This window comes from Cygnus atratus, chromosome 1 (genome assembly GCF_013377495.2).
Source record: "Cygnus atratus isolate AKBS03 ecotype Queensland, Australia chromosome 1, CAtr_DNAZoo_HiC_assembly, whole genome shotgun sequence".
NCBI lineage: Eukaryota > Metazoa > Chordata > Aves > Anseriformes > Anatidae > Cygnus > Cygnus atratus.
In genome coordinates this window covers 121111714-121125147 of record NC_066362.1, presented here as the reverse complement: position 1 = coordinate 121125147, position 13434 = coordinate 121111714, and the positions used below count along the sequence as shown (strand labels likewise).

The window sequence follows — 13434 nt, the reverse complement described above, 5'->3', positions numbered from 1 at the left end:
ATCTGAAGACAGGGGTGGACTTTGTATGACCTATATGATCTACTCAACCCTCAAAATATGTGTTATATTTAACTCCCCAAATGCTAATGAGCTGTATGCAGCCAAACTTTCATACTTCCATTTTCAGAAAACTCAACATTGTTATTTCTGACAGCTGGACAATTACTGGTGTAGTTCTACAGGAAGCATGACTCAGGAGATTTCTAATTCAACTGAGTCATTGATGTTTATATTACTAGTTAAACTGTAAATTACTACAACCAGATGAATAAATAGATGGATTGCTACATGAAAGAAGTCTACTAGAACCAGCCCTCATGTTTGGCAATATTATTTCATAATTTATTCTAAAGAAGTGTAACAATCCAAATTAATAATTTCTGAAACCTATTTAAATAAAAGACTTCAAAATGTGATAAGGCTGAAGAAGTGGGTGTTTCAAGACATCGCAGGAATTCCTTTCCTTCTGTCTTGCCTTCATCAATAGTGTACCAGAGCCCAGAATATGGCATCTTGCACTAAGGAATGAAGGATAGGCATTTGCAGAATTGCTAATTTTAATCAGAAAATAAGGGATTTTTTTTTTTTTTTGGTTTGTCCATTGATTGCTGGAATTATCTTGAAGATACAACAGGCACAGTCCTTCCCTATATTCTGGACAAGCTATATTACCAGAAATGCACCGCTGAAATTGAATTGTATACTAGCATTGCAATAAGAAAAAAATAATAACAGTAAAAGAAAGGAGAACCACCTGGGAACCACCACTTTGAAAAATAATAACAATTCAATAAAGATGTATGTCATTGTTAATGCCAAAATGGTTAATGAGAAGCAAGGTAGTTAACATTTTATAAAGATTAAAGATAAGAAAAATATAAGAAATTTTAAGTTTTCTTAAATTAGAAAATTTAACTTTTTAAGAATGATTTTAAATACACTGTATTGAATGAACTGGCAGAATACATAAGATAACTATTTAAAAATACCTGAAAATATTTGAAAACAAATAATATTTTAAAAAGAATATAATACAAATAAACATGAATGATGAGGGAAATGCTGTTGTAAATGGCTGTTTTCCATCATTATTTCTGCAAAATAACTTCTAATTGTTGTTAATTTCTTTTGTATTTTTACACAATTGTCAGTAATATACTGATGTGCAAAACATTTTGTTGTCTCTGAAAAAGCAGTTTCTTTTGGGTAAGGCTTAGCATTTCATACATTCCTTTTTACAAAATGTCATTATCAATAAGTGGAATTTTATTCTCCATCATTAGCACATTTTAATCAAGGGATAGAATCTTTCCATATATATGGCTCTACATACATATGATAAATAAACAGATTTTATTGACAGATAAGTTCTACCTGGTGCAACACAAAGAAATACCTCAAAGAGCTGCACCCTACAAAAAAGACCAATATACAAAACAAAATGAAACAAAGAAAAAACAAAAAAACAGGAATAATGACATTTTTGCCAGCAAATCAGTATCCCCACAAAAGAAGTATCTGTAATTATGGTTCCTTACCTCTATGATAATATTATCTTGTACTGTCACATTCAACTAGCCTTGGAGCTAGTTTATTTTCTATTAATACTGGAAAATCATGTGTGTATGTGTCTATGTATGTATGCATCTATCTGTCTGTCTAACTCTCTCCATTTCACCCTTCTCAGCATACACATTTTGTTCCCTGTTTCTGCAAAGGGAACAAATCCCAATATCACTTCTACTATTCCAACAGTTTATAGCCCCAAAGCCTCCAACTGTTCTACACTGACCTTGACAAGTGCTCTATTTTTGGTGTCTTCTCAGTATAGGCATCCAAATTAATAGCAACCTGAATGCACTGTGGTTTTAAGTTAATAATTTCACACAAACAGAATATGCAAGAGGAGTGAAGTAGTAAACTACTGTACCATTACACTACCCTAGAAGCATCCTGATGAGAAGTTTGGGAAAAGACAAAGAAGCATATGCTTCCTCCTGAAGTGAACTAATACTTAAGCATTCTTTACTAGTGACTGTAAGCTGCATGAGAATGTAAAAAGTCAGTCATCTCTGAGGAATAAAGGTAGATATGCTGATCTGAAAAAAAAATGAAGCAGGTAGCAGACACCTTCTGGAAGAAGGCAGACATGCTTTCAGGAGTCCAATAAACTTCTCAACAGTTTATTGCTTTCTAGATCAAACTGTAAAGTACATGAGATTCACTAGTCCACGGTTAGCACGAATCTATCAGATAAAGAATTAAAAATGCAAAAGAGTGATCAAATGGTATCAGAGATCAATAAAATCTCTTTCAAATATATATTTATATGTAAAGAAGCTTTTATACACTCATTTCTTTGCCGACTGTGAGAGATGATGTCAGCTGATGTTCAGAAAGATAAATTCTGTATCTTCATAACTGCTAGCACATCTTACCTGTGTGTATATATTTAAAAGGCAGATCAGAATGATACAGAGAATATGGAATTATTATTATAAGACTGGATGGCCTTAGTCAATCACAAACAAGTTATCCATCAGTACAAAAAAGAAGCATCTCTCTCAAGTACAGCAAATTTTTCATCCTCACTACAGGATTTAAAATGTATAGAATGTTTATGTAATTTCATAAAGCCAAGGCCCTAAAAGGCATTTGGCAGCATCAAAATATATTTAAAAAAATAAATAATAATTTTTTTACATTTTCAAGTAAGAGACTAACTACTATTTTCTCATGTGATTTTGCTACTTATGCATGATTGTAATTCATGAAGGCCTGCACATTACAATACTTAAAACATGGACTTTAATGACTGTATCCAACTTCATCAGTGACTTACATAAAAATTGAAACCTTAAAAATACATATGATTACATTCAGCACAGTAGTCCCAAACTAACAGTGAAATCTATGCTAATACCCAAGTACTAAAAGGTTTTTTGTTTGTTTTTCATTTTTTTAAGTAAATAAAGTGCCAGTGTTTCCAGGATTCGAGATTACGGGATAAGTTTTTTGACTTACACTATATTCAGGAGTGCAAACAAGAAATGTTTGCTTATGAAACATTTCCTTAGACTGACATTCCTTAGTGAATTAATTGCAGGTTGAGGGATTTCAACAGAAGAGCAAATCAACTTTTTATTGACAGTCCAACACTGAAATGTGACAATTTAGTTTTGGAAAAATACTGTGTTTAAACCACTTATTTTTTTTTTTTCTCTTGGAGTCTTCTTTCTGTATAGTACACAATTCAAAACAAAGAAAAGTCAAAAACCTGAAACCCAACCTGACTGATATCAGAAATATACAGATACAGTAACCAGGAATCTTTTTGCCCACTGCTCACTTCCATCACCTCAGAGATCTGTGTTCTGTTAGAATAGAAAGTCATTCATGGACAGAGAGTGATTTAGATCTTAGAAGACTTCACCACTCAGGCATATTTTACTGTCTGAGAAATGCTGCATTAATGCTTTTTTATTTTATGAGCTATAGATGAAAAGAAATAAAACCACTTAAAATGAAACTGTTCTTCATAACAACACTAATTTGAAAACATTTCAGAAAATTTTACATGCTAAAAATAGCAATAGAAAATTGCAGGATTCGATTTTGAAAACTATAATCAACATATATAGACCAGAGTGAATTTACTTTCACTGTTCTACTTTTGACCTTCAGAGTTTGAATGAAATGCTAAGGTTTTCTCCATAAGGAAAAGGTCTGTTCCCTGTTCTTCAAGGCTTAAGTTGTGGGATTTCTCCCCAAAAGTCTGATAGTCATGCTACACTGTGATGAGCTCTGTATGGTGGACTGGATAGATCCCTATGGTTACTTAGCTCAAAGACTTGGAAGAATTTTTATTCCACCCTCATTTATTTTGTACCCTTTGAAAGCATTATTTTTACATTGAGATGAAAGAGATAAAGACAAAAGTTATAATGACTAATTTTCAACATTTAACCCAAAGTAATTAGTTATTACATTGGTGGTATTCACAGTTTTAACTTTGTTAACTTCGTGTGTTTTTTTTTTTCTTTTTTTTTCTCTGTTTTCTCTCTCTCTCTTTTTTTTTTTTTTTTTTTTTTTTTATTTCCGCCTCAAGGACATACATATATAACTTAAAAACTATGGCAAAGTATTTTGGTGCTGCAGTGAATCCTCTGTATTCTGCAAACCCTCAGGCCTTTAGAGCCCACAAGATGTAAAAAATCCTATACGGAGAGGTAAAATGAACAGCTTTGGTAATCCCCTTTCCTTTTCCAGCTGCTTAACAGTGATTTTATTTTATTCTGGTTTAGATAATTGTGTCCATATCTGGACACAATCAGTACCTCACCTCAGGCTGAGGTACTGCTGCACATTGAACTCAGTTGCAGCTTATCTGAAAACTTACTCATTGCTCCTTACTAAAGACTTCCTAGCATTCACACAAAGGAGAGGCTAATGTGACTAGCACAAATTGGAAATTCTGTCATATTCTAAGTGCAGTTCTGCTATTGATTTTTAACCTTGACAACTTCTATCATTATCCATTGTTAAGCAAAGAGAAATTAATTTCAACTGTGATGGGACTGGGACATAAGACTCATATACTTTATTATTCTCTGTGACATAAACCAGGTCTTTTGGAAAATAAAAGAAAATGGAGTATGTGTGTGATACATACATAAGACAGATAATGTGTATCTTATGCCATATCTGCAATGCTACCATTCATGAAGAAAGACAAAATCTAATAGTATTATGGCCTAATTGACTGATTTGAACTACTTGGATTTACAAAATGTCATAAACTATGCATATATGTTAATTACTTCTGATAAAAACCGGATTATCACAATCCATTAATTGCAGTAGTTCAAAACTGAAAGTCTGTATGTAGTTTCATGTGACTTTAAAAAGGTATTTGTACCTTAAAATAAAAAGGAATTAAAAAAAAAAAAGACTATAATTCATAACCATTAAAACAACACTGCTCAGGCCATGTACAGTCCCTATCTGTGACTCAAAAGACAGCGCCATTGTCTATTTAATACTTCACAAACAACTGGTTCCCAAATCACTCACAATTTGACATTAAATCTAGACAATGAAGCTTGTATTTTTTTTTTTTTTTTAATTTAAGGAACCTTGACATATTACATTTGAATAAAAGCACATTTCAAAAATAATACAAGATCCATTTTATATACAACTCCGCTGTTTTTGTACCCATGTGTTTATCTGAAAGAAGCTGCATGTTGGAACCATTTAATTTAATTCTTGTGTTGTATAGTAATGCACTAAGATGGAGATGATTTAATTACATAGCATTTTATAATTCTTACCCCTTTTCATGCATACCTCTGTCCACAGAAGAAATCGGTATCTTAATATCTTAATAATAGAAATCAGCAAATAAGTAAATGCTTAGGTACTCATGTTACATCTTGGAATGAAAAAAAAAAAATCAGAACACCACAAAATTTACATCCTAGACTGGCTTTAAAACAGGTATTAAAAATATGTATTTAGAATCTTGTATGGTTTTACCTGGAAAAGATGTTTGGAAGCGATTTATATATGTAAACCTTCAGCAGACAAAATGTATTTTAAAGTTTTTATACTCCAACTATAGAATAAATAAATCCATAGAGCTGTTAGCCATTTCTGCCATTCAAATTGTAATATTTTTCACAGTTGCAAAAATACATACGTTATCAAGGAAATGTCATACTTTTTGAGGAATACTTAAGGAAGTATTTAATTGACACTTTAGAAAATTGAGTTCTTCTACACAGTCCTCTATATCCTTGTAACCATGATATGCAATCGTGACAGTGTCTGTGGGTTATTAAACCAGCAATATACACTCAAATTTTCCCACGCAGCAGGAACTAACCTTAAGAATGGAAGGAATTTCAAAATATTTTTCATCAAAACTGAATTTCAAAACTGTTTTTCTAGGACAGTAATAAGCTATAGAGAAGAAACAGCGTAGATTGTGACAGAACAAGCTTCTACATGTTATACTGGTGGGCAGCCTTCCTAGGATAAAATTTTGGTCAACATTAACTTAGTGTCTGACTTATTAAGACTGCAGAGGTGCCATGGTCACAACACAGCATGAAACTTTAGGGCTGTTTTGAATTTTATCTGTAACTCTGAGGACTGACCACTGATGAACCAATATATATTAAATAAAGCACAGATATGTTAGAATGTAGCCCATTTGATGTCCAAATTGATGAATCCATTTTTAAATTCACTGTTGCTTTGTGATACTAATTTTGAAGATATTTATGATAACTACATGTCAGTTGTTTGTTGAGATAATTTAGAAAATAATCTAAAAATACCATTAAAGTACCACTATAGTGTAACAGCTATAGTGCTAACAGCTTCAAAAAGTGACATCCTAAGCCTTAAACAGTGCCACCTTCCAGACATGTCAAAAAGCATTACCTAATTATTTTCCTTATTTATTTCTTTACAGAAAAGGTAATCTAAATTTGTAGAGCTGAGATTATGCAGAATAATAAGTTTTTCATTTAGACTGATTTTTTAAAATAACATGCATGAAATTGCTGTCAATCCAGCACTAATTAAATATACCTACATAGATATTAAAAAATCATACTGCACATATACAAATTTACTTTGACATGCACCTTTATGAATATACTCAGATACATCCATTAAAAAAGAAAAAAAAAAGAGTAAGTGACATTGACATCCTTAATTGTTGACAGGAGATGAACATCATCTTTTAAAAAGATACTGTCACTTAGGGCCAGATCACTCTGCAGCAGGTCTTTCCCCTTATTATTTAATTCAATAGTACAACAAAGTCATTTTGACAGCAAATTCCTCACCATGTAATTTATTATGCTAATAAATTATGATATACCAGTGAAAATAAGATGGCAATTAACTGGTTTGTTTTTCCAATCGCTAGGTAATTATAAGGAAGGAAATATTATACAGGGATAGTGCTATTTTGGCCAAAGAAAAATGAAAGGAGAGACAACTATGTTGTCACATGATTCCATAACCAAAGGCTGCTAGTCTTGTTTCCATTTCTACAATACAAAGAACAATAAGAAAAGACTGTGACATGGTTACAACTATATTCTAATAACCACTTCATATAATTTAAAGACAGGATCCTAAGGCAACCTTAGACAAGTTGTGGCAAGACTTTTGCCATGTGATGAGTTAAAGGTGTTGAGTTTCTCTTTCAAATTATGGAATGTAATTCAGATCACTTCATTAAAGATTATAATAGATAATGAAAACAGAGAAAAACCGTTTCTGTAAAGTTCTGTCATCAACAAGAAAGTGTTTTTTTTTTTTTTTTTTTAACTTCACTCTATTAAAATATTGTAGATTTGCAGTGAAGATAGTGAATATTATACAGCATTAATAAGCAAATAAGAGAGAAGAAAAAATCACTTCAGGAGAAAACTCAAAATACTGTAGCAGATTGTTCCACTTCTTACAGAAGAAGGGTATAGGTGATCTTCACTTACATTACCATGACACTGTAAGCATTCATCTTAGACACAGAGAAGGCAAAGTGAATTTTAAAATGAACCTTTAAAACTAGCTCCTCTTCAGCTACACCCAATACCTATATTCAGTGTACTTCCTCTAGCTTTCTTGCCAGAATCCTAAATTAGACATAAAACTAGAAGTATTTGAAATAGAATTAAATTATTTTAAATGAATTTTCTAATAGTAATGTTTACAAATTTCCATGTTGATGGATGCTAGAAAACTCGTGTAAACAGCTGTGATTCTCTTCCCAAAGATTCTCACTCATCCTCACTCCTCTCAGCCCACAGTCAAAAAAGGCCACTGTTTAGCTGTACTGTGTAAAGCTATTTGTTTAAACAGCTGCTACTGGAAATGTCAGAGAAGTGCAATGGTGTCACAGGATCACCTCTGTCCTGTCCTTGAGACCTCCAATGCACAAACATGAAACAGAAACTGTATTCTAATCCATCACTATAGAGTTCTTGTCTTTTTTTCCAGGAGGTATTTTCCTGTTTTGCTTTTCTAATACTCTTCATTTCATCCTCTCCCCAACTCCTCATGCCAGTAAAGACAAATTAGATTGTCCCATCTTTTTGGCACCCATTACTAGTTCATTTACTGAAAGAAATACTTAAGTAATGATAAGAGAAAATACCCATTTCATTCCAATGCTGCTGGTTGTGACAGTTGAATGACCTAAAATGATAACAGCATATGAGCACCAAAGAATTCACATTATTTGGATGAAGACACATAATTAGGACACCAAGTTTTGTGTTTATCTAATTGTGACAGATTTATTTCAGTTAATGTTGGATTTATATTTCAGAAAATATTTGTATAGGTAAACATGTTAACAGTAAAAACAAACTTAGATTTCATTAAGTGAAAAAAATGGAGCTCCACAGGGAAATACTAACTGAAAACTGGAAGATGCCCTTAAAAGAGTGAAACTCTTCAATTTAATTCAAACTCTTGCATTTCAGATGTAAACTTGATCAGCCCTTAACCTGGTTCCAGAAATTGATTACATACTCTCACACCTGAAATGATCACCCAATTAGGAGACAAGTAGTTAGAATTTCTGAATGCCTTATAGAATCTTTAACAGAAAAATATTTTATTTGGAAAATGAAATTTACAATATCTGTTTCATAGTAAGTACTAACAATACTGGTATTTTGTTCATGTAGCAGGTAATTGCATTTAACTGTTCAGTCTAAACCACTTACCTTGTAGACATAAATAAATATTTTGTATAGTTATTTTCTTTATTCACATTCTTGTGGACCACATAGTCTAACTGGTATGAAAAAGACTCTCTCTTGATGTTTATCTTTTGATCAACTCTATTATTTTTTCCAGGATGGCCAAAATCCAGGCCCAAATATTTCGGAAGTAAAATGAACATAAATTCCGATAGATTTTTTTTTTTTTTTTGTCACCAATGGAATTACTGAAATGACGTAAGCCTATTTTTTCACTGGCATATACAAAAATATGTATATAATTTTGACAGTTGTTACTAAGTTGCAAGAATAATATTCCTCCTGTCCTAAAAATACTCTGCCTTACTACTAACAGCATACATAGTTCCCCCAAGACAGAAAAAATAAAAGTACATGAAAGCAGAAAGAATTTTGGATAACTTGATAAAATATGGTAATAGGACATATAAAATAAGAATTTATATTGTAGATTCTGCACCTGTGTTCATCTCACAAAATATTTCTTTTTTAAGGATAAAGGCCTTCAGTATCCATGCAGAGTAATCTCAGTCATTGCAATAAAAACAAGCCTAAACTGACTGATGACATAGGCATGCTCATAGACTGCTGAAATGAAAGCACTGAAAAAAAAAATCCATAACACAGTCATTAACTAAAACAAATGTAATTACTTATGCATAATTCATATATCAATAACTGATTTTGATCCAGATTTGAATTAAACTATGTGAATCTAGCTTTTTCTCTGAAAAGATGTCATTTTTATCGCCCTGGAATAATGATAAACTGTTGTAAAAATAAATAAATAAATAAATAAATAAATCTTGGAAGATTTAGGTTTAGACTGTCTCAAAGGGGACTGGTATCTTTTCTAAAAGACTGTGACTGCCAAATCTTAATGATTTTAGATTCAGCAAAGATAATCTAGAAATAAATGTCCCTGGACCTCCCCACTGTTATTACTTTTATTTTTGTAAAACAGACATGCAATTTATTATTCAAAAGTGCATACTGCTCTAGCATTAAACATTAATGGCTTGGTTTTTGAAGAGCATCTTCAGCTTCCATGAATTTCACTGAGATTTGATGGTTTAATCATCATTTTAATTTTTAGCAGAGATGAAGTAGAACACTAAGCTTTTCTTAACATAGGAATCTGAAATTTGCCACACTAAAAACTGAATTTTCTGCCCACAGTTTATTTTTCCACATACATATAAAAACACTCTGTGGAAGAAGAAACTCTTAAAACAACATGAACTCCAGTAACTTTTCCCCGTTCAATGTAATTTGAAGCAGCTTTGCTTATTTATCGAGTTTAATCTGTTATTGGAATAAAACCTTCTTTTAACTAAAGAATTACATACTACACTGAAAATTTTCATGTGACCAAATTAACTTATACCAAATTAAATTATGTCTCAAATTGGCATTAAAAAGAACATGCGGTGTTTGAGGTAAAAAAAGAAAAAAGTTTAGCTTTTTGTGTAGTGGAATGTAGTTTTGCTTTATCTTTTAAGTTTGTTCTCAACTACATCATACCTGATTAACAAAATTGGTCACAGAACATTCCTTTTTATGTATCTATATACAGAGATATATATCATATATATCTTCTATATCATACATCTATATATACACATGTATATATTTGTCAAATTGTTGCTGGATATTGACTACTACATATCTGTGAAAGAATCAAAATTTTATGAGAATTTACCATGATAGCGAGAATCAATTCTTATATTGTTATGTATCCTTTTGACAGAACTTGCCAACAAAAATGGGTGAAAAGTAAAGTCGGGGGAACACGATTATTCTAATTTCACACTTTGATATCAGAATTATATTAGCTCCAACAAACATAAGAAATGAGCAATTCTGTCATCAAGCCACATATTTAAAGGCAGTATCTTGCTAAGTTTATTCAATGAATCACAATGAATTGAAAGATATACAGTACAGCTAAATCCTCATTGCTTTATAACAACAACTTTCAATTATTAAATAATTATTATTATATACATCATTAATTACAAATGAAAAATGCAGATTTTTTTTTCTCTTTAAAAATAAATTCATTTCTATATTTTTATTATATGTTTTTATTCACTTGGTGGTTAAAAAATAAAATTTCTGTGAGTTATTTTTGCTGGCATATGCATGTGTTGAAGTGAACAGTTTGAGTTTTTGTTTTTCTTTTGTATTTTCAAATCTTGAACAAACAGTTAACTAATCCTCACAACATCCCTGTGAGGTAGGTACTTTCTTTGAAAAAAGAAAGAAAGAAAGAAAAAAGTCAAGAAATTCACTTTGTTTTAATGATTCAGCAAAGCCAAAATTAAAACTGTAACAAGTCTTGCACTTCTCACCATTGTGACTTGATCCATGAAAATAAACTGCCTCTCGCCAGTTTCAGTATCTTCTGTGAAACTTCTAACATATGTCATATGAATACCAACATGTTCAGTAGAGATGGGTATTTTTCATGACAAATGAAAAGTATACAGTAATTATATTACTGTACCCCTGTACAGATGTAAATTTCTTTGAATAATGTCCTCATTCCACAGATAAATATTAACAAGTAGCCTTCTTGCATCAAATATTTAAGAATACTTAAACATTTAACGATTATGAGATATAAATGTATTATATAAATAATATATTTTAACAATAAAAATACATGTAATGGTTACATGACTAAAATATCAATTACTGTATTCCGTTGACCAATTTAAAAGTACATGTGCTGATATATTCACTTTACATATTTTGAAGAAAAATATGCTAATATGTATTTTTATTGGTTTGCTGGTAAAATTTTATAATTGATATAATGGTTCGCTGTCATGGTAGATGTTAGGTGATATAAAAATACATGTTTTGTATAAACTGTACATTCTTGTTTCTTTCCTATCAAAAACCCAAATATATTCATTATTTTTTTTAAAAAAAACTTATTTACAAAACAAAGTGAAGCCTGCTCTAGCTCCACGCCAATAAAATGATTTGCAACTGATTACATTCATCAACTTTAATATAAACCATAGTAAACTGAAAAGAGTAATCAGATGGAACAAGATTTAATAACATACAAACCAAAGTTAACGTTTCTCCGATTGTTTCCATTAACTGCATAGCTATCCCAATTATTGTTTTTATATATAAATTACATAACTTAATAGTTGAAAAGTCCAAAATAAATACGGGTTAATAGACTCGGTACATCAGAGGGCTGTATTGACAAAAAGGGTGTATACATTATTGCTGATTTTATGAAGTCTTTTTCTTTTTTAAAACATGGCTAACCACATATAAAATAGAAATAACGCTTTTTGGTTTTAGATATTCATTGCCCTCTTAATATGGACCCTCTGCAGTCAACGAGAGAGAAATTTTATTTATTTAAGGATAAATAAGATTATATTTTGTTAAAACACCTCTTTTCCACTAGCTTTTTTAAGACCACAGAAGAGCACATAATGCAACAACTTACTTGATATCAAACAGTTATCAATCTTCTGTTAAGTCCTATAAAATCAAAAGGTCAAACGACTATACGCACAGTAGTAGGAATGGCAAGCAGAACCTGCCATATGAGTGCAAAACCAATCTTTTGCAACCTTCCAAATGGATAATTTGCCCAGTATCTATTTTGATCATAAGCCTGGAACAGTGACAGCTTATTTCCATTTTATTTATCCAGTTACTGCAGCATAAATAAACTAGTAAGAATAATTGTATTTTATATTTAATTAAACCCTTGAAAATCAGAAGACATTAAGTTGGCTCAGAAAATGATGTTTTCATCCTGTTCAATCTAAAACTATTTAAAAGTTTCTTGCAAAATCCTCCTTTTCGTTTTCAAGCATTTGAAGAAGAGGCCATGTATGCATAGTGGAAGAAGAAATTTTCTAATCTCTTCTATATCTCTAGGTATAATATGTATTATGGATAAATTAAAAAACAATTAAAATTGGCATGGGATGGGTAGTTTGAAAATAACATTATTTCTGATTTACACATTTACTGAACAAAATACATGCATGGCAAACTGACTTTTTTAAACTGGAAAATGTTATGGAAAAATAATGAGGCAACAGAAATAAACACAAGCTTTTCATTGCGGAGTTTTCTGTAACTGGCTAATTGAACTTAAGGGCAATTCTAAGACCAAAACAGAGAACTATTGTATTATAATATAAAGATTCCCCCAGTTGCAAACAATAATGTTTTTCTTATTAGTATCTGAAGAGTTGACACTGACCCTGAAGCTCTCAATGTTAGTAGGATTCTGTTAGTAGTAGCAGTTGCAAACATACGGGTTTGCCAGTAACAACTCACAATTTCTGCATAGTTGAGTCTTCGAAACTGAGCAAATTTGCTCTCAAAATCTCGCCAGCGCTTGCTGAGCTGTATCAGGGTTGGCTCCACTGCTTTTGCAGCCCCATCCTTAGACAAGCGTTCAGCCTGCCTGTGCACCGCATTCAGATCTTCCTTCTTCTTCTCCAATTCTCCATCAATCTCCTAGTGAGCAAAACCAATACAGGGCCCAGGACAGTTAGCTAACTAGATCAATCAACTTAAAATTAGCAAAAAAATTCTGTCAGAAATTCCACTTCAATTTTATTGTTGCAATTAAAATGTACAGCTATTTGTTATCTCACAGTTAAACAAA

At 31.5% G+C, this 13434-nt stretch overlaps 1 protein-coding gene across 1 annotated transcript in view; it reads right to left on the bottom strand.

Annotated features, from left to right (window-relative positions):
- The window catches only part of DMD (dystrophin), a 1075555-nt gene that overhangs the window by 642677 nt on the left and 419444 nt on the right, over window positions 1-13434 (bottom strand). The window contains 1 exon segment of the mRNA XM_035542302.2: window positions 13101-13283. Coding sequence (XP_035398195.1) covers window positions 13101-13283 — 183 coding nt within the window.